Here is a 25,893-nt window from a genome sequence, read left to right on the forward strand (position 1 = left end):
GAAGGTTCTGGGTTCAAACCTACAGGCCGTCTCAGGTCCTGTCTGTGTGGGGTTTGCATGTTCTCCCCGTGTCTGCGTGGGTTTCCTCCGGGTAATCCGGGTTCCTCCCACCATCGAAAAGACATGCATGTTAGGGTTAATACTCCTGTCTGTGCCCCTGAGCAAGGCAGTGGAAAGAAGAACTGGAGTTGGTCCCCGGGTGCTGCAGCTGCCCACTGCTCCTATACAACAGGATGGGTTAAACGCAGAGAACAAATGCCATTGTAAGAATACAATGACAAAATAAAGTGGCTTTCTTTCTTGTGTAATTTACAGAGATGCCACTCCTTCAATTAATACAGTGAAATGAGGCTGAAAATTGTTGACATTTCCCTTAATTTGTATACCTTTATTAGACGGTGATAGTGGAGGCAGATGGAGAGAGAGAGGGATGAGACATGTGACGAAGGTCTGCGGTTGGGACCACGTGTTCATGTGGTGTGCGTTCTAACGATTCAGCTACGGAAGTGCCCAGAAATGTTTCTTTAACATGGGCTCTACTTTGTTCTACTTGCTGCTCCCTTGACATTATCCTCATTAGTCCCTCTGTTACCAACAGTTCTCTGTCCTCTGCTCTCATTCCTACTTGCTTTAAACAAGCTGTGGTCCAGTCTTATTTAAAATAAAAGCCAAATCTCGAACCCTCAATCCAGGATTTCTTTCTTTCGGCTTTTTTTCCCCATCAGATAGCGACAGTGAGGGCAGACAGAAAATGTGGGAGAGAGAGAGGGAGGCGTATGACATGCAACAAAGGTCGCTGGCAGGAGTCGAACTGGTGATGGTTGCGACTGTGTGGCCATGTGGTATGGCACTGTAACCGTTCGGCTACGACGGCATCCCTATCCAAGACTTATTTAGACCCACTTCTAAATGATCCTTTTTGTCTAAGTTCCTCATAAAGGTCATTCTCCGGCGTTTCCCTTCCTTAACCAAAATGACGGTCTAGATGAATTCCTATCTGGGTTTGGTGCCTCCTAAAGTACAGAGTCCACCTTACTGAAGGTTTTATAATGCTTTGCTTCTCACTGTGGACTCTGGAACTCGTGCTATCTCGACGCTTCTTAACCTTAGTGTTGCCTGTGACCCAGTAGTTCATACTATTTTCAACTAGCGGTCAAGGTTAGGAGCCATGCACTGATTGGTTTGACTCCTGTCTCAGTAAAAGAACATACTTGGTCAATTTTGGCAGCCTATTCACACGGGCCTCTCCTTGGACCCATCCTTTTTTTCAGTTTTCATGCTCCTCAGATTCTTTCTAAGGTGTGTTTCTTTGCCATTTCTCTCCAACAGATTCCTGCAAGGTGATGCGGTCTATGATGAAGGCCTTTCCTGTCTCCTCTCTCCTCTCGCTCTCTCCCTCTCGCTCTCTTTATTTTGTTGGGTGGGGTAAAAGTTTACATGGTCGTTGAGGTGGTCAATGGGTTTCATGGCCAGCCAGATGGAAATTATTTTTAGTTCACATAATTTCAGAAATGGATGTAAAAGGGATTCTGGCAGCAGCCCCCTGTCTCTCCTCTACTCTTTCCTGGGGTTCAAACTCTTTATTACAGTCCTTCTTTAACTCGTTTTTAGCCTGGCCCCGTTTCGGGTGGCTGAACTCGGAACTCCAGAAGTACGGCCAGAATTATGCAAGCCAAGCCCTTCCTGATATTAGTTACTCTGTTTATTTTTCTGTCACTGAACTTTCGTTGATCGTGTCTTTCAGGATATTCTACGTGTCTCATGACTCCCAGGACCTGAAGATCTTCAGCTACATCGCCAGAGATGGACAAAGCAACGTCTTCCGCTGCAACGTCTTCAAGTCCAAGAAAAAGGTAAGAGATAATATTCCTGTTTTACCGTTAAATACCTCTGAAATGGTGGTATTATTAGTATTAACGGAGTGGGATGGGTAAATTAAACTGGCTTGCCCGTCTATAAATATAGCGCCCTCTACATCTGTTGTGCAGGTCAGACATTGAAACTTGTTTGTTGGCTTCTTGTCTTTTTTTCTTCATTTATTTGAAGTATAAAGATAATTAATTTTCATTCCAACATGAGGAAGAGCTTATATAGGATGTAGTTGCCTACAAGTCTTTCAGTGACTGCCAGGTCATGGAAACTTTAAGCAGTCATTTTAAACGAAGTTCAGAGTTCTGTATACTCTATATACCAAGCTGAAAATGAGTACTTCTGACACCATTGCCAGATGTATGGTAATTATCATATTTGTACATTAATTTGACCTCTGTACGATCAATAGTACTAACAAAGTCCAGTTGTATGATAGTTTTGCCATTTCCCCCAACAATAAAATATATTTTGCAACCGAGAGTTGAATGCAGTCGATGCAGATTTGAAACCAGCCAACAGTGCTCACCTTCACTATATAGAGATTACATTTTGATTTAGGAAACCAGACTCAGGATCTGCTGTGAATCATCCAATCGGAGACGTTGCTGGCACTTTCCATGACCAATCACGTTGGTGCATAATGACGTTGTGGTCCCGCGGGCCGACCCTCTGGGGGAATAGTGACTTATTTCTTTTTTTCTTTCTTTTTTAAGAATGTCCCCCCTTTTTCTTGCCATTGTATCCGGCCAATTACCCCACTCTTCCGAGCCGTCCCGGTCGCTGCTCCACACCCCCTCTGCTGATCCGGGGGGGGCTGCAGACTACCACATGCCTCCTCCGATACATGTGGAATTGCCAGCCGCTTCTTTTCACCTGACAGTGAGGAGTTTCACCAGGGGGACGTAGCGCGTGGGAGGATCACACTCTCCCCCCAGTTCCCCCCCAAATAGGCGCCCCGACTGATCAGAGGAGGCGCTAGTGCAATGACCAGGACACATACCCACATCCGGCTTCCCACCCACAGACACGGCCAGTAGCCTGGGTGCATAAGATGGCGTCATTCGACTTCCGATGTACGAGTACTTGTGCAAGAACGTCCGGTCTGGTTTGGCTTTGTTTTACACTCGCTGTTTGCAGGGCCTCCCTAAAATCACGGTCAACGATGTCCATCGCATCATGAGTTCTTCCTCGGTAGCTGAGACGAGCAAAAAAAAAAAGAAAGGGGGGGGTTTAAGATGTATATGTTTTGAGCTACATCGACAACTACGAGGGTGAGTAAAGGCATCATTAGAACCATGCTGGCGCTTGTTTTGGGCCAGGGCATCATCCAAAGTGGCAGGATTAGGAGCCAGGCAGCTGCTGACATCCATCTCCTTATCAGAGGAGTCCAGAGCTGGCAGAGGGGCGACAGCAGGACGCTCCTGGTGCTCCCACACACCTAGCCTGGGTGCGGGTTTGGAGTACTGATTCCACGCAAAGAGTGTGGGGACAGCTCCTTTCTTGAGCCTCCTTAACACACCTGTAGCCGGCACAGCGAAATCACCAAAATGCCGACTACACATGTTTGTACTCTTGGTGACGGTAAATGCATCCCTCCGAATCTTCGCTAGCCACTTAGCTCTTTCCTCGCAGTTGCTAGGGAATGAACGGAAACTTAAAAGAGAATTATAGCTCACCGAATTCGCACACGACAGTGCTCAGTGGAGCCGGATTCACGGCCTTGAAACTTGAACGCTCCTCTTTGCCCTGTTTGATTCACTGGTTTTTCAGACGTAAGTAAGATTTGGGACGGATAAGTTAGCAGCTAACTAATGATTCAGGGGGACATAAGCATCCGGTTGGACCGGAAGTTCTTATGCAAACAGACGCACCCGGAATTTCCGCAGCGCGACATTAATGCACCGAGCCTATTGTGTCTGTAGGGACGCCCGACCAAGCCGGAGGTACCGCGGGGTTTCGAACCGGTGATCCCCGCATTGGTAGGCAATGGAATAGACCACTATGCTACCCAGACACCCCGGCGATAGGTACTTGTGAATAGCCATTAGATTTGATTCTTTCACCACGCTGAAAGCTCTCCTGGCGGCTCCTCCCATTGTTTTCTGTATGTATAATAGTTTATGCAAAAAACATGACACCTTCAGGGTCTCAGTATGATATTTCTATATTGTCCATCTGCATAATGATGAGCAGATTGTTTTCATTTCCTGCCGCCTAGTTCCAAACTGTTTACCTGTTGACTTTTTGCTGCATATTTTTGCAAGCACTTTAGATGTGTTCTGTGCTGTATTCTGTATATACAGCACTCAGGACCACTACCGTATATATTACACACAGTACATATATATATTCTACATATAGAACTCCAGAACTGGATGTTCATGTAGGTATATCATAGTTGGGCCCGATAGACCATCACCCAGGAAATTGCGTTGTTTGTTGTAGAAGGTCAGAGTTCATGAAATGAATTATGTGATTCTAACCCCCCCCAAGGAAACCAGTACTGATAGAATTTGTTCAGGGGATACGGCGCTACCAGATGTTCACTTTAATCTGACTCGTGGTAGGGGACCACGTTGGAATGTGTGAACAGCTGTTGACAAAAAATCCGGCCACAGAAGACCCGTCTAAGACATAAACACCGACCACCACCTCCACAACCACCCAGGACAAGAGTCTCGTCTCTACCCTTACAATTGGAAGGCCGACCGGAGAGAATCTGTCCAAATGTATATCGAGTCCTTGCAGTAAAGCCTACAGCGAACTCTGATTTACTAACAGTTGGCTGATGCTGAAGTGGGTGCGGCGGCAAGACTTCTGAGCTCGGCGTGACTCATTGTCGAATAACATTATTTCCATCCTCGCTGATTTATAGTTCCATTGTGAAGCTGTCACGGTGGATGTTTGGGAAACCGTTTTGACGGCTAGAGCGGCAAGAGTACTGAGTGGAGACCGAGTCACGAGAGGGTCCAGATGTGAGAGAAACCCGCCCCCCCCCAAAAAAACCCAAAACCATGCTACCTTTTTCCCTGTCTGTCACTTAAGCTGCCAAGCTACTAGACTGGTAGTAAGTCCAGGCAGGGCTTAACTCAGACACAGCCGATTAGAGACACACTTACACACATGCCTCATAGTCGTATAGTAGACTCACACACACACACACACACACACACAGACACACACACACACACACACACACACACACAAGGTCACAAAGTGTTCTCCAGCTTAATAGCCTCAGGGCCAAAACTGCCCCAGAGTATCCATGTGTGCTTCACTTTCCATTCGGCCTTCTCCCATGGTGTGTGAGTGTGTTGCGAGGTGGAAGCTAGGGCGTGTGTGCGTGTGTGTCTGTGTGTGTGTGTGTGTGTGTGTGTGTGTCCGTGCGTTGTGCTCTGGGGCACGCTGGCAGCGGGGAGATATGAGCAGGATCTCATTGAAACATTTCCTCCTCTCCGCTATCAGAATAAACCCAGGAAATCATACCGCGCGCCGCCGCCGAGGGACACAAAGACGGATATCCAGGGGTTGAAAAAGAGTAGCGAGGAAGACGGAGACAGTGGAAGGGAAGCGTGGAATCGGGGAGGGAAGAATAGAAAAGGGAAAGAGAGCGAAGGAAGAGCGAGCAGACGGGAGAGAGGCGAAGAGCACCTCAAATAAGCGGAGATGCGAGATTTAAAAAAAGGCTTGGGGTGATTAAAAAACCCTATTAAATATACATGCAACCATGAAAAATAATTACCATTCAAAGCCGGGTGTGTGTGTGTGTGTGTGAGGGTGTGTGTGTGTGTGTGGGTGTGACGTATGGAAGGATCTCAGTGTTAAGATTAAGGAGATGATTGGGCAGGCTTTATTTCCCCTTAACTATCAGCAGTGGAAGAAGTGACTTTACATCAGACCGGCATAAAAAGGCATTACTGCCCCATCTATCCTTTCTGACACTTAAAAGAAGTCCTCTGTTCCACTTTTCTATTTCCATCTCTCTCTCTCTCTCTCTCTCTCTCTCTCTCTCTCTCTCTCTCTCTCTCTCTCTCTCTCGCTCTCTGTCTCTCTCTGTCTCTCTCTCTCTCTCTCTCTGTCTGTCTCTCTCTCTGTCTCTCTCTCTGTCTCTCTCTCTCTCTCTGTGTCTCTCTCTCTCTCTCTCTGTCTCTCTCTCTGTCTGTCTCTCTCTCTCTCTCTCTCTCTCTCTCTCTCTCTCTCTCTCTCTCTCTCTCTCTCTCTCTCTCTCTCTCTCTCTCTCTCTCTCTCTCTCTCTCTCTCTGTGTCTCTCTCTCTCTCTCTCTCTCTCTCTCTCTCTCTCTGTCTCTCTCTCTGTCTCTCTCTCTGTCTCTCTCTCTGTCTCTCTCTCTCTCTCTCTGTCTCTGTCTCTCTCTCTCTCTCTGTGTCTCTCTGTCTCTCTCTCTCTCTCTCTCTCTCTCTCTCTCTCTCTCTCTCTCTCTCTCTCACTGTCTCTCTCTCTCTCTGTCTCCTTCTCGTTTTCTGCCTTGGATGCCCCGTGGACAGTTTAATGGATTCTAATTAATGGATCGGTGCCCATCTGTTAGACTTGAAGTGAGGGTCAGAGGCCAGAGAGTCCGTCCCTCTACCCAACACCTCTACACTGTGCGTGTGTCCGACGCTAGACTTCTATTTGTTCCGTCCCGAAAATTCCATCAGCCCCTTGTCTTACTAATCTTGGTGGTCTGTCAGGTGGTCTTAAGCAGCAGGTACGAGGACTCTTGGGTTAATATTCGATGCTAACCTCGGCTTTGATCAAATCAACATGTTGTTCATTCCGTTGCCTACCGACACGGGGATCTCTGGTTCGAATCCCCGCGTTGCCTCCGGCTTGGTCGGGCATCCCTACAGACACAGTCGGACGTGTCTGCAGGTGGGAAGTCAGATATGGGTATGTGTCTTGGTCGCTGCACTAGTGCCTCCTCTGGTCCATCAGAGCGCCTGTTTGGGGGGGGGCTGGGGGGGGCTAGCGTGATCCTCTCATGCACTACGTCCTCCTGGTAACACTTTCTATGAAGCTTGCATCTATAACGCCTTATAAGCGTCTATAATGCCCTATAAGCATCTATAATGCCCTATAAGCATCTATCGCATCTATAACGCCCATACTTTCCTATAATGTGTATTAACAGTGACTAACGGCTAGGCTGAAGACTGTGAAATGGCACTGAAGTCTCATTATGCATCTCTACAAAACATCAGCAAAACAAGTTGGCTATGATGCATTATGACATTTGACAGATAAACAGGCTAATGATGACATATTTATAATGCATAAGTCCGTTTTAAATTGACAATGTATCATAAAGGTGGTTATGAGGTGTTGTGAGGGTGTATACATGGTTATAATGAATCTTACAATGACTTATAGCTACACTTGTACGGCGTTATAGATGCTTATAGGGCGTTATAGATGCTTCTAGGGCATTATAGATGCAAGCTTCATAGAAAGTGTTACCCAAAGCACTTCATTCTGGTATCAGCAAGAGCTCCCTCCACTGTCTGCAGTTGGCACAAAACGCCGCTGCTCGACTCATTACAGGGACAAGGAGGCGTGACTATATCACTCCTGTGCTTGCCTCCCTACACTGGCTCCCTGTTACATTCCAAATCGATTTGAAAAATTTTATTGCTCACTTTTAAGTCTTTAAGCAGCCGTGCTCCTACATAAGTTTCTGATTTATTGACCTGGTATACGCCCTCCCGACCATTAAGATCGGCAGATGGAGCCCTGCTGGTTATTTCCAGGTCTGGGTTCTTACAACGGGTGTTCGGGGTTTTGCTGTTGGAGCCTCCACACTACGGACCTGTCTTCCTGTTGACCTAAGACTAACCAAGTCTCTAGCTTCTTTTAAACCTTAAAACCTTTCTCTTCCGCCCCCCAATTGTTTTGGCCAATTACCCCATTCTTCCAAGGCGTCCCGGTCGCTGCCGCACCCCCTCTGGCGAACCGGGGAGGGCTGCAGACTACCACATGCCTCCTCTGATACATGTGACATCGCCAGCCGCTTCTTTTCACCTGACGGTGAGGAGTTTCACCAGGGGGACGTAGCGTGTGGGAGGATCACACCATTTCCCCCCCTCCCGAAAAGGTGCCCCGACCAACCAGAGGAGGCACTAGTGCAGCGACCAGGACACGCACCCACATCCGGCTTCCCAACCGCAGAAACAGACAATTGTCTGTAGGGACGCCCGACCAAGCCGGATGTAACATTGGGATTCGATTCGGCGATCTCTGTGTTGGTAGGCAACGGAATAGCCGGCCATGCCACCCAGATGCCCCTCAAACCCATATTTTAACCAGCAGGCTTTTAGAACAGTTTGACTTAAGTAACTGTGATGGCCGGGCGGCCTGTCCAGGGTGTCTCCCCGCCTGCCGCCCAATGACTGCTGGGATAGGCTCCAGAATCCCCGCGACCCTGAGAGCAGGATAAGCGGTTTGGATAATGGAATAGTGAAAAGGCAACCAGATGAACTGATAAACTAAAGATGCCCAAGGCCTCACATCTGCCATCAGTAAATACACTGTCAACAGAACCAACATCATTTGCAGGGGCAAGGGATAGACAGTTTGTGTGTGAGACCACAGGCTGACAACCAGCCACTCTGATATACTGTGATTCAATGTCCACCCACCATGTCCTTACATCATTTCTCCTCTTTCCTTTTGTCATGACCTGATTTTGCACAGCAGTAGTAGCCACTCACTGTTGTAGTAGCTAGCTAGCTAGTTATTACGTCATGGCATCACATCAGATGTGTGTATGTGTGTGGGGGGGGGGGTTAGGGAGGGAGACAAAGCGAGAATGGAAAGAAATGGAAATTATTTAAAAGGCGCTGGATTATTTGCATGATATTATCATATGTGTGTTATTAACATGGTATTAATATATATATATATATATATATATATATATATATGTGTGTGTGTGTGTGTGTGTGTGTGTGTGTGTGTGTGTGAATGTAAAGCAAATTGGGCCCATCAGTGACGTAACGCTAGAAGGTGTTCACGACTTGATAGAAAGAAAAACTAGACGGTCATTAAAAAAAGACCTCTCTTCTGTTTAATTTATTTATTTAAAACCCACACGGGAAACTGATGTACCGTTGCCCTTTGTTTCAGAGGTTTGTATTTTTACGATAAAATAATGGATCATCTATTATTTTTTTATTTTTTTTCATTTGAATCCCCTTAATGTTTCAGCTTGATGTTAATTCAATTGTGTTCAGCAAGGCTCAAGAGGCTTGAAAAATGGAAAAGTTGCAAGTACGATGTAAATATGAACGAGTCCACGTTTAGCCTCCGCTGGTCGTCTCGGACGGATCCTACCAGCTGTCCTTCCACTATGAGCCGCTTATAACTTTTAAAGGGAAAATTCACCGATTTTCAACCAATTTACTACGGCCGATTCACCTGACCTACATGTCTTTGGACTGTGGGAGGAAACGGGAGCCCCCGGAGGAAACCCACGCAGACACGGGGAGAACATGCAAACTCCACACAGAGGACCACCCACCAAGGTTGGACTACAGTGACCAGGACACATACCCACATCCAGCTTCCCACCCGCAGACATGGCTGTAGGGACGCCCGACCAAGCTGGAGGTAACACGGGGATTCGATCCGGCGGCCCCCGTGTTGGTAGGCAACGGAATAGACCGCTGTGCTACCCGGGCGCCCTTTGTCCTTGTTTTTATTTTATTTTTTCCTCATGATGTGTTGCGAGACAAGCGCATTAGCCTGGGCCACGCCATCATTCGTGCTGAATCACATGCAATGGTTCGTGTTCACGCGGGACCCCTTTTCACGCTCCTTCTAATCTTTTGTCTCTGTCTTACTTAGCTGATAAATTAACAAATTACCAAGCCAAGTGTGGACAGAAACATATTAAGATAAAGATGCAGCTACTGTCTGACCTCAATATGGCTTCTTAAATGGAGATGATGTCACACGGTGATTTAATCTCAATCTTTAAGTAAAGCGATATGTGATATAATCTCTGTAACAGAGTGTAGTCCACAGACCTGAATACCATAAGTGAAAATCTTTTTTTATTTTTTTATTTCTATTTTTTTTTTATTTCATGATCCCTGGGAATGCCATTTTATGCCACTTTATTCAAAACTGAAAATATGTCATCTGGAAACTAAGCCACCCTATGTATTCCCCCATGATTAGAGTGGTAAAGATTCATTGGCCATTCACAGCCAGTTAAAGAGAGCGAGAGAAAGAGAAAGAGAGGCGTTGTTGTAAGTGAATGTTAAATGAGCTCCCCTAAATGACCAGACGTCTTGCAACCATATTCGGTCCATTTCACATCTGCTTACTTAAAGGCTTTGTGGCTTGGGTGTGATTTTACACGGATCCCTGTCTTGTTAAGTAGGAACTTCAGAATCAGAATCATGTTTATTGGCCATGTAGGTTTGCACACATATGGAAATTGACTCCAGTTTTCGTGGCTCTCACAGTGTACTTAGTATAACACAACAATCTTCAGATATATACACAAGGATTGACTATATACAGGTGAAATAAGAGGTGATAAAGTGCAGTGGTGCAGAGAATATGTCAGAGATGCTGAAATAGCTGTTAGAAGGTCACTTATATACATGCCTGAGGTAGATGTACATGACAAAGCATACCAGTATACGTACAATGTACAGTACCGTATATACAAAATGGTTGGATTTATTTGACAGCGATAAGCATTCATTTGAATAACAGCCCGCAGAAAGAAACTGTTTTTAAATCTGGTTGTTTTGGGGTACAGTGCTCTGTAGCGCCTGCCAGAGGGGAGGAGTTGGAACACATTGTGACCAGGGCGTGATGGGTCTGCAGTGATGTTGTCTGCCCATTTCCTGACCCTGGAGGTATATAAGTCCTGAATGGAGGGCAGGTTGGCACCAGTGATTTTTCTCTGCAGACTTAACTGTCTGTTGTAGTGTGTCCCTGTCCTGTTTGGTGGCCGAACCAAACCAGACAGTGATGGACGTGCAGAGGACAGACTGGATAATTGCAGTGTAGAACTGAATCAGCAGTTCTTGAGGCAGGCTGAATTTCCTGAGCTGGTGAGGAAAGTATATCCTCTGCTGGGCCTTTTTGATGATTGTGTCTATGTTGGATGCCCACCTTAGGTCCTGGGAGATTGTGGAACCCAGAAATCTGTAGGTTTTCACTTCAGACACCGTGCTGTTGAGTATGGTTTGGGGGGGGGCAGTGTTAGGGGGCTCCTCCTGAAGTCCACTGTCATCTCTACTGTTTTGAGCCTGTTCAGCTCCAGGTTATGGCTGCAGCAAAGCGCCAGCTGTTCAACCTCCAGTCTATATGCAAACTCATCACCATCCTGGATAAGGCCCGTGATGGTTGTGATCCACAGACTTCAGGAGTTTAACAGATGGGTCACCTGAGGTGCAGTCATTTGTGTAGAGGGAGAAGAGTAGAGGGGAGAGCACACATCCCTGCGGGGCGCCAAAACTGATTGTCCAGGTGCTGGATGTGATTTCCCCCAGCCTCACCAGCTGCCTCCTGTCTTGTCAGGACGTTTTTAATCCACTGGCAGGTGGGGGCTGGTACAGTGAGCTGGCTGACTTTGGAGTGGAGGATATCTGGGACGATGATGTTGAACGCTGAGCTGAGGTCCACAAACGGGACCCTTGCATGTGTTCCTGGAGAGTCGAGGTGTTGGAAGATGTAGTGCAATCCCATGTCGACTGCATCATCCACTGACCTGTTTGCTTGGTAGGCCAACTGCAGGGGGTCGAGCAGTTGGCCTACCCAGCAAACAGGTCATTTCCTTTTGTTATTTTTTCTTTCTTTTTTTTAGATTAGATTAGATTCAATTCAAGCTGCTCCTGGCTGCACAGCTGGGATGGGTTGAATGTGAAGAATTTCCCCGTGGGAATTAATAAATTATATATTTGATGTCACTGCATAGAGTTCAAGTATTAAGAGAATGAACTGCAGTTTGGCGTCTAACCAAAAAAGTGCAAAATAGTACAGTTAAGTGCAAGGTATAATGAATATGAGTGTACAGTGGTAATATAGAATGTCAATAGGTATGAATATACAGTACGTGTACAGCATTTAAATCTACACAGTATTGCGATAATATATAAAATAAGAATGATATGGGAGTGGAAATGAGTAAATACAGACAGAGCAAATATGTGAACAGAGTATTTCACAGTGTACCGTATTTTCTGGACTGTAAGTCGCTGTTTTTTTTTACTCGTCTGACTGGTCCCGCGACTTGTATTCCAAAGCAGCTCATACAATGTAAGTTTGTCGGACAGATACGCCGCATTTCAACTAAGGCCACTGGATGGCAATGTTTAATCTTGTGACTCAATTGAAACTACACCGATGCGACTTACATGTTTGTTTTCCCTCGCAACAGCGCGTTTTTACTGCGTGCGACTTGTAATCCGGTGCGGCTTATAGTCCGGGAAATACAGTATACAGAGTATTATCATACAGTGTCTCTACATGGGTGGGTGGGTGGATTGGTTGGTGTTATGTCCCTTGGTGAAGGGGGGGGGGGCTAATGCACTGGACCAGAGTTCAGCGGGGTAATCATCATTTTTATGCTTTCAATATTTGAAAACCCTTCAAGCACTCGTATTTGAATATTGTTGTTCGTCCCTATTTGCCTGTCCTTTTTGGTGGATCAGTTGCTCCACTCTCACTTGGTGTTGATAATATACATAAAAACTGTTCAATAGTCTTTCGTGGGATATTGGCAAATAAGTTCCTTTTGTTTTTCTATTTTCTGCTTTTGTTTTTTCCTACGGCTAACTGGCTCTCTCTTCCGGGCGCACTATACTTGTAATACATCTGAATGTCAAATGAATCAGATCACGTGTCCGTCGCATTCATAACACTTGGACGGTGGCTTCTAACAACAGATCCATTTATGTTGAACACAACAAACTGCCCACACCGGAAAAAAACAAAAACTGCTATAAGTTGTTCGTTCTATGAGTTGAGCAGCCACAACGAGGCCGCCAGTGTTGACGGCTTGTTGGCAGGGAAGTAGTTGTTGCTTATGACTCAGTTTTGATTGCATTGCTCCAGCATGAAACCTTTTCCACCACTGATCCCAATGAGGGGTTTGGTTTCTGGTTTTGTTGTGGTTTAATTAAAACATGTTTGCTGCCTCCAGACTCAGGAGTGTCTGTCAGTGCTGGCTGGATACATCACGGTACTGTTAAAGGTAGAGCTGTAAAGAAGTCTGGGTTTTACTGCCAGAGTTCTGGACATAGAATGTTTGAGATTAGCAGGCTGGTTGACTTTTAACATGGCCCATATAACGACCCTACTTCTGTTTGATGAGCCATCTGCCTTTGGCTTCATCTGTCTGTCTGGCTTTCTGTCTGTCTGTCTGTCTGTCTGTCTGTCTGTCTGTCTGTCTGTCTCTGTCATTCTGTCTCTCTCTCTGTCTCGCTCTCTGTCTGTCTGTCTGTCTCTGACTGTCTCTGTCTGTCTCTCTGTCTGTCTCTGTCTGTCTGTCTGTCTCTGTCTGTCTGTCTCTGTCTGTCTGTGTCTCTCTCTGTCTATCTCTCTGTCTGTCTGTCTCTGTCTGTCTCTGTCTGTCTGTCTGTCTGTCTGTCTCTGTCTGTCTCTGTCTGTCTGTGTCTCTGTCTGTCTACCTCTCTGTCTGTCTGTCTCTGTCTGTCTGTCTGTGTCTCTCTCTGTCTATCTCTCTGTCTGTCTGTCTGTCTCTGTCTGTCTGTGTCTCTCTCTGTCTATCTCTCTGTCTGTCTGTCTCTGTCTGTGTCTCTCTCTGTCTGTGTCTCTGTCTGTCTGTCTCTCTGTCTTTCTGTCTCTGTCTGTCTCTCTGTCTGTCTGTCTCTGTCTGTCTGTGTCTCTCTCTGTCTATCTCTCTGTCTGTCTGTCTGTGTCTGTCTCTCTCACACACACTATCTTGCTTGCTCATTCTTGCTCACATTCTCTATTTGCGTTCAATCAAGCTCTTTGGGTGACTGTCCTTTCAGCCCCTCTCTCTATCGCTCTCTCCATTTCAGTATGGTTGGATGGGTTGCATTTATATAGCGCTTTTCTAGCTGCAACAGCCACTCAAAGTGTTTGCTTTATCGGCATGAATTTCAGATGATAACTGTTGCCAAAGCATCAAATAAGAGAAAAATGCAATTCATTGTTGATAGAGTAAAATAAACCGATAAATAAAAAAGATTGAGAATGGCAGCAAACAGTAAATGTGTGTGTTTGTTTGTTTAAACTTGTGTGTGTGTGTGTGTGTGTGTGTGTGTGTGTGTGTGTGTGTGTGTGTGTGTGTGTGTGTGTGTGTGTGTGTGTGTGTGTGTGTGTCATATGTCTACTCTATATAGAAGTTAATGTTTGTTTGGATCAATAAAGAAACAATTAATAAAAATATATTAATACAAAATCATAAGTATCAAATGTCAAATGTAAAAAAGATACACTAAGTAGGGGCGTCAGGGTAGCGTGGTGGTCAATTCCGTTGCCTACCAACACGGGGGTCGCAGGTTCGAAGCCCTGTGTTACCTCCGGCTTGGTCGGGCGTCCCTACAGACACAATTGGCCGTTTCTGCGGGTGGGATGCCGGATGTGGGTGTGTGTCCTAGTCGCTGCACTAGCGCCTCCTCTGGTGGGTTTGGGCGCCTGTTCGGGGATGGGGGGCTTGAAGGAATAGCGTGATCCTCCCACGCGCTACATCCCCCTGGTGAAACTCCTCACTGTCAGGTGAAAAGAAGTGGCTGGCGACTCCACATGTATCGGAGGAGGCATGTGGTGGTCTGCAGCCCTCCCCGGATCGGCAGAGGGGGTGGAGCAGAAGAGTGGGGTAATTGGCCGGATACAATTGGGGAGAAAAGGGGGGAGGGGGGGGATGCACTAAGTAGAGAAGTAAATGAAAAGGCAGAGCAGGAGCTGTGAGGAGACTGTCGTGTGTTGTGCTGGTTGTCTCTCCGGCCGTGACATGCGATGACATATCTTGCTACGTCTGTGGTGCCGACACTATTTCCTCCAATAGCTGTTGCATTTTAGTCTAGTCAGAGAGTTTATGAAAATCTTTGAATGTACGTTTAATTTTTGTGAAGAACTTTGTTCTTAAATCTTCATATGTGCAGGAGATGTTGCTGTGTGTCCACCTCTCTCTGTGGACAGAGCTGACACAGCCTGTCTGTCTTCTCTAGGCAGCCAGGTCTGCCTGTATCAGCCAGTCTCTATGGCCAAGCTGTGATCACTGGGTCTGTACATAGATCAAGTCTTTCTCAGCATCTGATCAGTCACAGTGGTCAGATAGTCTGCCACCATGTAATATATATATATATGTGTGTGTGTGTGTGTGTGTGTGTGTGTGTGTGTGTGTATGTATGTATGTATAGATATATAGATATATATAGATATATATAGATATATGTATGTATGTATATATATGTGTGTGTGTGTGTCTGTGTATGTGTGTGTGTATATATATACACACACGCATACATATATATACACACATACATACACACATGCACACATATATATATATACACACACACACACACACTCACCGGCCACTTTATTAGGCACACCTTTCCAACTGCTCGTTAACGCAAATTTCTAATCAGCCAATCACATGGCAGCAACTCAATGACATGATGCTATCATGTCAATATGGACCAAACTCTCTGAGGAATGTTTCCAGTACCTTGTTGAATCTATGCCACGAAGGATTAAGGCAGTTCTGAAGGCAAAAGGGGGTCCAACCCGGTACTAGCAAGGTGTACCTAATAAAGTGGCCAGTGAGTGTATCTATACATACATATATATATATATATATATATATATATATATATATACACACACACACACATACTATATACAAGGCTCAGCGTTTTCGGTTTTTTATTTTTCAAAGCCATCCAGCATGCCGAATTTCGTCACAAGAGGACACTGTTACATAACCTCGCACGAACAGGAACAGGAACAACTTTTGGATCCGTGGAAACATAAAATCCGGGTGAGAATCAGTTTAAACCGATCTGCTCCTTTTAAAAAAAATCTGGGTATTTTTCGGTGAAAATCGGTAAAAACCGAAAACGCTGAGCCTTGACTCTATAATGGTCTGTAGGGCGATGTTGTGGCGTAAATGCCGTCTGACTCTTGCTCAGAGCATAATGTTCCCTGAGGACGTCTCGCAGTCGACCGCTAAGGATGCTGCAGAACAACTTCCTCGGGTTGCTGCTGACACATATGCCTCAGTAATCGTTTGGGTCAAATGTATTTCTATTTTGAAAGATTGGTGTGAGAATTCCTTTGCTCCAGATGTCAGGGAAACGTCCAGTGCTCAGAACGAGGTTGAATCATTTTAATAATGTTGAACTCAATGGTTGCTAAATTTCAGCATTTCATTTAAAATACCGTCGGGACCACTGGCCTCCCCTAGTTGTAGGGCCTGGATCTTAGCCAGTAGCTTCTCGTCAGTAATTTGATGGTCTGAAGTGTTCTGATTGCCTTTAATGATTGATTCTAGAATTTGGAGCTTGTTAAGGAGACCATTTCGGCCTGAATTCACTGTAATAGTGCTATACAGGTTTTCAAAGTGGGTTTTTTTTCCCCACATATTTTACCATTTTGAATAGCCAATTCTCCCTTGTGTGATTTGCTGAAAAAAGGGCCATTTTTCCCAGAAATTATTTGATTCAGTGGACTCTTCAATTACATCCAGTTGGTGCTGCGCATGCTGCTCCCTCTTAGGTCTGAGTGTTCGTCTGTATAACCTCAGTGTTTCCCAGTATTGGAGGTGGAGCTCAGGGTGGTCAGGTTGTCCGTGTTTTTGATTTGATAAACCGCCCCCCTCTCCCTTTTCTTCCCAATTGTATCTGGCCAATTGCCCTACTCTTCCGAGCCATCCCAGTCGATTCTCCACCCCCTCTGCCGATCCGGGGAGGGCTGCAGACTACCATGTCTCCTCCAATACATGTGGAGTCGCCAGCCGCTTCTTTTCACCCGACAGTGAGGAGTTTCACCAGGGAGGCGTAGCGCGTGGGAGGATCACGCTATTCCCCCCCAGCCCCCCCCCCCCCCCAGGCGCCCCTACCGACCAGAGGAGGTGCTAGTGCAGTGACCAGGACGCATACCCACATCCGGCTTCCCACCTGCAGACACGACCAGTTGTGTCTGTAGGGACGCCTGATCAAGCCGGAGGTAACAAGGAGATTCGAACTGGCGATCCCTGTGTCGGTAGGCAACGGAATAGACCGCCACGCCACCCGGATGCCCAGATTTGATAAACTTTCGAGTGTTTTTCTCTGATGCCTGCAATCCGTATCGTACCGCTTTCCATTGGTGGACTTTTGTGATTTGTGGTGCCGAGACTTTCAGATTGCGTAAATCTGCCCCGTTGCCAAATACGTTGTTAATCTCCCGTGCAGCCTGATCCAGGCCATCATTATTGTGCGGGGGGATATGAGGTAGAAAGAAAATCTTCCAATTGAGATTGAATCGTTGGATGTGTGATTGCTTTCTGGGAGTCGTCCTGGCCGTTGTTTGTTCGTCTATAAGGCTGTGTTGTATAGCTCAGTTTACTGGGCTCTGCTGCATGAGGGTCTTGTTACCGTCTTTCTAATGTATAGAGTAATTTTACCGTGATCCGATAAGGGGTCTAGGTCTGTGGTGTTATAATCTACTGTGCTATTTCCAAGAGGAGAGCTGTGTGTGTGTGTAGTGAGCAGAAGAGCCCCCTCAAAGCCCACCGTTAACCATGTACGGACCCATCGTTCAACATAACGGCAGTAGTTGCTGCTTTCGTTGACCGTTCTTTAGAGGTCTTTCCTGTGAGGAAAATACTGATTTGGCCAGGTGTATGTTGGTCTCGCTGTGGGTTAATAGAATCTGATTCTGTACCTGCCCTGGCGTTAAGGTCCCCACGGATCAGTATGCTTCCCTGTGCCTAGTAATGACTGATCTCATCTTCAAGAATGGGGAAACTATTTTCATTATAACAGGATTCTGACGGGGGATGTATGCTACGCATATGAATGTCTGTATCTGCGGGGGAAAAAAAACCTCTTTTTATTTTGAGCCAAATTGAAAGTTCACCTTTTTTTTTTTTGATTAATTCTGTTGAGAACGAGGTTTGCCTTGTACCAAATCAGCATTCCTCCTGAATGCCTGCCCTGGGTTACTCCTTTCAGTTTGGCGGATGGGAACGCTATCTCTCTGTAGCCCAAGGGACAACCAGTGGATATGTCTCCTCCACACCAAGTCTGCTGCAAAAGTAACACATCTTTTATCTCCTTACTCTCTGATGAAGTCTGGGGTCCTGCTTTTAAGGCCAAAAAGGGAGGACCTCAGACCCCCCCCCCTGTACATTCCAACATGAAATAATAAATAATTTAGGTTTCATTAGGCTTAAAACTCAAAATAAAGAAATTAAAACAAAAATTTTTTTTGGATCCCCCCCCCCCCTTTTCTCCCCAGTTGTTATCAGGCCAATTACCCCACTCTTCCAAGCCGTCCCGGTCGCTGCTCCACCCTCTATGCCAGGGAGGGCTGCAGACTACCACATGCTTCCTCCAATACATGTGGAGTCGCCAGCCACTTCTTTTCACCTGACAGTAAGGAGTTTCACCAGGGGGACGTAGCACATGGGAGGATTACGCTATTCCCCCCAGTTCACCGTCCCCCCCCGAACAGGTGCCTCGACCTACCAGAGGAGGCGCTAGTGCAGCGACCAGGACACATACCCACATCTGGCTTCCCACCCGCAGACACAGACAATTGTGTCTGTAGGGATGCCCAACCAAGCTGGAAGTAACACGGGGATTCGAACCGGCAATCCCTGTTGGTAGGCAACGGAATAGACTACTACCTGGACGCCCCCATAAAGAAATTAATTTAAAAACACATTAAACATATGGGGTTTCAGTCCATTAATATGAGATAACTTTAATTCTTTTTCCACAGTATAATGTTACTGTATGAAAGTAAAACAGTGAGAATCTGTGCGATGTCTACTATGGTACCTGTCCTATCAAGTGAGAGCAGAGCAGGCTGAGCATCTGCTGGATGTCCCCCAGCTCGTTGTGTGGGGGTGTTTGGGTGGGGTTAGGGACGGGGGTGGGGGTGAGGATTGGGTCTGCTGCTCTCCTCACTGTCTGAGCATAGATCAGTGGGCCAGGGTGTAGCTCCTGTTGCTGGGGTTGGGGTGTGGGACCCCTGGGGGAAGGAATGGCTCTGGTCTGGCTTGAGGGGGATAATAGCTTCCCTGGTGGGGTCTTAGTGGGGCATGATGAGGAGGAAGATGAGGATGATTTGGTCTCCATGGGGGTTGTCTGGATGTTGGTCCATTTGGGTGCGTTGTTGGTGTAAGGGGGCTGTGGGCCAATCTGCTCCTTCTGCGGGGTTTGGATTGGTCTCTGTTGAGAGCAACATCTTTCAGTATCCGGGTGAAAATGGGGACTGTGTTTTTAAATAGATGGACATGGTCATAGAGACAGTTGACATTCAGGGTGGGGTGTTGGGCCAGGTGGACGTTGTGCCTCAGGACACAGTCTCTGGACATGCTGCTGTTGATCCTGTAGATGGTGTCAGGGAGGAAGTCTTTCCTTGGTAGCAGGGTTGACATGACCACTCTGCTGTTGGGGAATGTGGTGGAGGCTTTCTCTATCCACTCCTCTGAATGACTCTGACAGCCTCTCCTAGTGGCTCCTTAGGTCACTGGAGCCAGTGTGGGTGATGATGTGGCTTTGGGATCCCAGCCACTCATCTGATAGCAGGTCCATGGCATGTTAGGTATTTGGGCATCAAATTTTAGCCATTGTCTGATTGGGAAAAAGGTTCTTTTATTTTAAGAATTTGCCATTGGGGTCGATGAGGAGGACAATGTCTGGTTTCTCTCTCTGCTGTGCTGGTCCGGAGGGATGAGGGGTGGTGTTGATCTGTGGGATGGGGGGAGATCGGGATGTGGTGTTGGTAGGGCTGGGCGGTACATCGACTTTTTACGTTATATTGATATATTTTCAAACAACATGTAAGATGAGACAATACCGATTGTATCGATATAGTTTGATGTTGCGTTAAAATACATAATCCGTTTCTTAACACCAGGACAACCGGGATTTCACTCCTACCTAAAACGACCACGGGCGGTCAAATTGACGGCCGGTTTTTAAACTCTATATTTCCGTCAAGATAAATACCCAATTGAGATATTAATGCATTACATATGTTAGTATGTCTGTTAGGAAACGACTGACACCAAAATGTACATTTTAACAACTACAGTACTATTTCTAAACCATTTAAACTTCAGAGAGACATGGTCGAACTTGAACAGCGAAATTGAAAAAGTGAAAATATTACCTGAAAAACAAAACAGAAAACACATATTGCTAATCTAACAAACGTAACAAGGCCTATACCACGTGGGTAACACTTTAGTATGGGGAACGTAGTCACCATTAATTAGGTGCTTATTGGCATGCAAATTAGCAACATATTGGCTCTTAATTGGTCATTATTACGTACTCATTAATGCCTTATTCTGCATGGCCTTATTATACAACCAGTAAGCCATTAACTATGAGTTTTCCCTCTATAACCTCAGAAGTATTGCTTATTAGTAGTACCATCTCAATATGCTTTGCTTAGTATGGCCTTTATAAGGTGGTAGTACCACAAGAAGAGTTATTCTCCCTTACTAACACTTAATGAATATGGTCTGTTCTTACATAACAAAACACAAAACTACAAGTGTTCATAGTGTTAAATTACTGTAAATTAAGTTTTTGTTACTTAGAATATGTTCCCCATACTAAAGTGACATCTTGATCATTACTAATTCACTAGTAATTAAGTTTTTTATGTTCCCCATACTAAAGTGTTACCAAAACGTGAAATGTAAAAAAAGAACTGAAAATAAATATTGAAACAGTCCCAAACAACAACCGGAACTGAAAAACTACTAGAACGACCGTGGGCAGTTTTTAAACTCTGTATTCTGTCAAGTTAAATATCCAGCTGAGATATTAATGCATTACATATGTTAGCTTGTCAGTTATGAAACTAACTAATTTTGGTGTCAGTTAGTTTCATAACTGACACCAAAATTAACATTTTAACAACTTTTAATACTATTTTTCCAAACAATTTAAAATGGCCGCTGTCCGGCGCCTGTAAATACTGCAACGTCTCGGTGGTAATCATGGTGCGTCTGTAACGGCGTCTCTAACCAGACATGTTGGCAATAATCAAAAATCAAGTTTAGACTATTTCTCCACACTGGAGAACGCTGTTTTTTTCTAGGACAGAACAATGAACTTCACAAAGGAAATAACGTGACCAAAACACGTCATATATAGTGACATGATGCGCACGATCACGCGCAAAGTACGAGTGGCCATTTTGACCACTCGTGGTCGTTTTTAGGTAGATCTTACCATAATTTTTTTTTTTTTGGTGTGCGATTGATCTAAAACCCATTTTAAATGCAAATATATGCAATTTCAGGGGAATTCAGGGAGCGGCAGGTCTGTATCTTTCCCCCCCACAAAGTTATTAAACTTTGAAAATCCCAAAAATGCAAACTGCATTCCCAAACAGTCAGGATGACTGTTTGGGAATGCAGAGATAGGCCTATTTTTATTTAATATAGGGTATTGACTTTAGATAGTTTTTCATTTACATGTTGATATATTGTGCAGCTGTATATTTTAAAACAGGGAAGGAAGCCCTGTATTTGCATTTTATTTTGATGTTTGATGTGTTTTAATAGAAGTGCTTGTGACATCTCACATGTGGCTTTGACTTACAACTGAACATTTAGCCCACTTCCCAGAAAATACCGAGATATATATCGTGTATCATCATTCAGCCTAAAAATACCGAGATATAATGTTTGGTCCATACCGCCCTGCCCTAGGTATTGGTCTATGGGCTTGAGGTGGAGCTGGGGGTAGAGGGAGGCTGTTGAGTTGGTGGGTCCTGGTTGCTGTCAGTGAAGTTCACAGGGTCTTGGGTTGTGGTCTGGGTGTGAGTCCAGCTGCTCTATCAGGCCTTGTGAAGCTTTCTCTCTCTCTCCTGAAGCTCCCCTGGCAGAGTAGTCACTTCTTTTCTGTAGCGCTTTCTCTCTTCTCTCAGCTCCCTCACCTCCTCTGTCAGAGCTGTCAAAACTGTACGATGTGCCTCTCTCTGTCTTGTTGCAGCTCTCTTAACTCAGTCCTCAGGGTGATCAGCTCTGTTCTGTAGCTGTCTGTCTTGTTTCAGCTTGGTCAGCTCCGGGCTGATGGTAGAGGTGCCTTGCTGCACTTTGGTGTCCTGGGTTGGCTGTTGGCTGATCAGCTCTCTCGGTTGTACGAGCTCTTTCTCCAACTCCGTGACTTTCACCTTCATGTCATTGATAGTGTGGTTCAGCTGGGGGTTCTGGGCCTGTTCTGGGCTGGTGGGCTCGCTTTCCTCAGGGGGCTGATCAGTAGTGGGGAGCTGAGAGTGGGGTTGGTGTCTGTGTCTGACAGGGTGTGGGTGTTTTAAGTGGGCGCAAACTTTTTTTCTTTTGGGCCCTTTCCTTAATAAGGAGAAGGTCCAGCTCAAATTGTTTGAGGTTTCACTGTACCATGACAGTCCCATTCTTATATATATTAATAATAATAATAATAAATGAATAAGGAGAAGGTCCAGCTCAAATTGTTTGAGGTTTCACTGTACCATGACAGTCCCATTCTTATATACATTAATAATAATAATAATAATAAATTAATAAGGAGAAGGTGCAGTTCAAATTGTCTGAGGTTTCGCTGTACCATGACAGTCCCATTCTTATATACATTAATAATAATAATAATAATAATAAATTAATAAGGAGAAGGTCCAGCTCAAATTGTTTGAGGTTTCGCTGTACCATGACAGCCCCATTCTTTATATATTAATAATAATAATAATGATAATAATAATAATAAATTAATAAAGAGAAGGTCCAGCTCAAATTGTTTGAGGTTTCACTGTACCATGACAGTCCCATTCTTATATATATTAATAATAATAATAATAATAATGATGATAATAATAAATGAATAAGGAGAAGGTCCAGCTCAAATTGTTTGAGGTTTCGCTGTACCATGACAGCCCCATTCTTATATATATTGACTGACTGACTCATGGCAGTGTCTTGTCAGTCTCGCTGTCTCTTATCTCTCTCTGTCTCAGTCTTTCTTTCTTTGTCATCTGCTTAGTCATCGGTGAAGTCACAGTTGCACCTGAGTCTTGTCTTTGCTGCTGTCTGTCTGGGAAGAAGGCACGGCGCTGTAATGCGTGCTAATTGGCAGGCGGGAGGAAGGAGGGGACAGAAGAGAGCAATGTGCATGCCAGAACAACTACACTTGGACAGCCATTCTGACTATTTAGCCACTTATGTTGGCCAGTAATTGAGCGCACTATGTAACCCAAACAAAAAGGGGTGGGGGGGAGGATAAAGGGGAGGGGGTGGAAAGAAAGAGAGAGGTAAACAAGCGCATATTAAACAGCATCCGTATTAGACCACTTTAAAGTATACGCTAATTTATGTTGGTCGAGTCAAAACTCGAAAGCAATTCATCTTACTGATTCACTAATCACACTCTAGTATAATCTCTCTCTCTCTCTCTCTCTCTCTCTCTCTCTCTCTCTCCATCCCTCTTTGTATTTACGCAAGTCTTGAGACTCTGTCTACATGCTCCCCTTTACATTTCTGTGGTCATATTTTTTTCTCTCGTGTGGCGTGGAAAGCAAACTAACATTTCAGGGGAGTCACTGAGGCGTTGTGACTTCATTACACCCCAGTTATCTCTCTTTCGTTCACTGAATGACACACACAGACAACCCTGTCCCTCTATTGGCACAATTTTACTGACAAACTGTCCCTCAGCACAGACTTTTATGCACCTTTTTTTTTTTTGCACCACGGCCATTTGTTATTGCTCCCTGCTGTCTTGCTCAGTCGAGAAAATTATTTGATGGTTGACAGTGCGGGCGACGCCCAAACGGGTAGAGCTTTTCTGCAGATTTGCTGCAGAGTCACTGGTTCAAGTCCCCGTGTCGGCGGCGCCACTCTGAGTGGGTGCGCAGAATTGAGAATCAATAATTGCCTGTCATCGAGTCAAGACGGCAAATCTGTTGAATTCCCGGTTTCTGTGAGGCAGAAGGGTAAACAGGAGGCAGCTGTTACTGGTAATCTGAGCGTGTTCTACATCTGCTTTCACTATAAATCCATAGCATACACAGGGTGAAGTAGGCTGCAGGGAGGGGTGGAGTTAGAGCGTAAACACGAGGAAGGGGAGGCGGGGGAGAGGAAGGAGCGAATCAGCGTGTAAACAGAGGAAACTGGGGATGGAAGGTTCTAATCAGTCTAATCAGAACAGTACTCCCCAAACGTTCTTCCCTTTTTGTTTACACTGCTTTCCTAGAAGTTATAAATCTCTCTCTCACTCCCTCACTCTCTGCTGGTGCTGGGATCTCGATCTCTGAGACGCCCACAGAAGTGCCAAACGTCTCCCGGGTCATTTGAATAGATGGAATGCAGAGCTTGTGATTTGTGTATATCACGTAGCTGTTGTAAGGGCGCGGCCCGCCCGTTGGAGGCATCCAGCAGAGAGAGACAGCGAGCGAGAGGGTTGCGTGGGTCTGGAAGGTATGGGAAATTATTTTTCTTAAATTGCAGGTTTGAAAAGGTACAGAAAAGGGCGATTAATAGTACAGAGGTGAAAATGCCGTATGTGGTGAATGGTCGGTGTACGTGGCCTTCCACAGGGCGAAATCAGAAACTGCACAATTCATCTGCGCTCATGGAGAATTACAAATCACTATTTTTCTGGGACGGTAAATTTACTTAGACGAATTTTTCAAGTTTATTTGCTCACAGGCCAGGTGGCTGGTGTGACAGAGGAAGATGCCGAGGACAGGAAGAAATGGAAACGGGTGATCCGCTGTGGCGACTCCTAACGGGAGCAGCCGAAAGTATTAGCAGTAGATTTGTTGACAAGACAGGTTGGCTGAAAAGGTTTCTTAATATTTGCTTGAGGCAAAATTGACATTATCCTTAATGAAGTGCTCTTTAGTCAAAGCATTTGCCTCTCAGTGTAATGACGGTAAGTGCCCAGCACCTCACTAATCTCATTAGATGTCAGTAATGATAACGATAATGATAAATTAATTTGCAAAGCAGTTCTCTTAACCAAGTTACAGGGAGCTGAGAATAGCATAACACCGCAGCGTTGGCTAAACATACTATACACCAGCAGTGATGAGTACCTACCGGCGGTGGTCTGAGGAGGGACAAACCACAATCTGGTGACAGGGCGTTGGGCACCCAATGCTCATCGATGTGCGGGTGCAATGGAGGCTACCCCGTCTGGTCCAAACCGACAGACGGTCTACTATGGCACAAGTCACAGATAATTTTAATGATGGTTATGGGAGGAATGTGTCACAACACACAGTACATTGCACCCTGCTACGTGTGGGGCTGTGTAGCCACAGACCGGTCAGAGTGTCCATGATGACCTCTGTCCACCATCGAAAGCACCTACAATGAGCACAAGAGTGTCGGAACTGGACCTTGGAGCGGCGGAAGAAGGTCGCCTGGTCCATGAGTCCCGTTTACTTTCATATCATGTGGATGGCCATGTACGTGTGTGCCGTTTACCTGGGGAAGTGACGGCACCAGGATGCAACTGTGGGAAGACGACAAGCCGGTGGAGGGAGTGTGATGGTTTGGACAATGTTCTGCTGGGTAAGGCTGCGACAACAAACTGATGAAATCGATAGAATCCGATTATGAAAATAGTCGGCAGCGAATTTCATTATCAATTTGTTGGGTCTGTGTTGGTGCACACTGTGTCACGGAGCTGACTACGTCACTTGAAGAAAAACGACCCCAACATTTGAAAACACGGTGGAGGCGCGGAGAAAACTGTTCGCCCAAAATCGTTTACGGGAGCACTTCACATTAAATTCGAGTGTGTTAGCCGCAAACTATGTAAAACGGATCTTGCGTGGCACGAGAGCACCACGGTAATGAG

At 45.5% G+C, this 25,893-nt stretch overlaps 1 protein-coding gene across 2 annotated transcripts in view; it reads left to right on the forward strand.

Annotated features, from left to right (window-relative positions):
* LOC130110130 (carboxyl-terminal PDZ ligand of neuronal nitric oxide synthase protein-like) overlaps positions 1-25,893 on the forward strand; it is a 422,458-nt gene that overhangs the window by 280,175 nt on the left and 116,390 nt on the right. For both annotated transcript variants that reach the window (XM_056277124.1, XM_056277125.1), the window contains exon 5: positions 1,745-1,853. In XM_056277124.1, coding sequence (XP_056133099.1) covers positions 1,745-1,853 — 109 coding nt within the window. The remainder of the gene's footprint in view (positions 1-1,744; positions 1,854-25,893) is intronic.

The sequence above is a fragment of the Lampris incognitus genome, chromosome 3 (genome assembly GCF_029633865.1).
Source record: "Lampris incognitus isolate fLamInc1 chromosome 3, fLamInc1.hap2, whole genome shotgun sequence".
Lineage (NCBI taxonomy): Eukaryota > Metazoa > Chordata > Actinopteri > Lampriformes > Lampridae > Lampris > Lampris incognitus.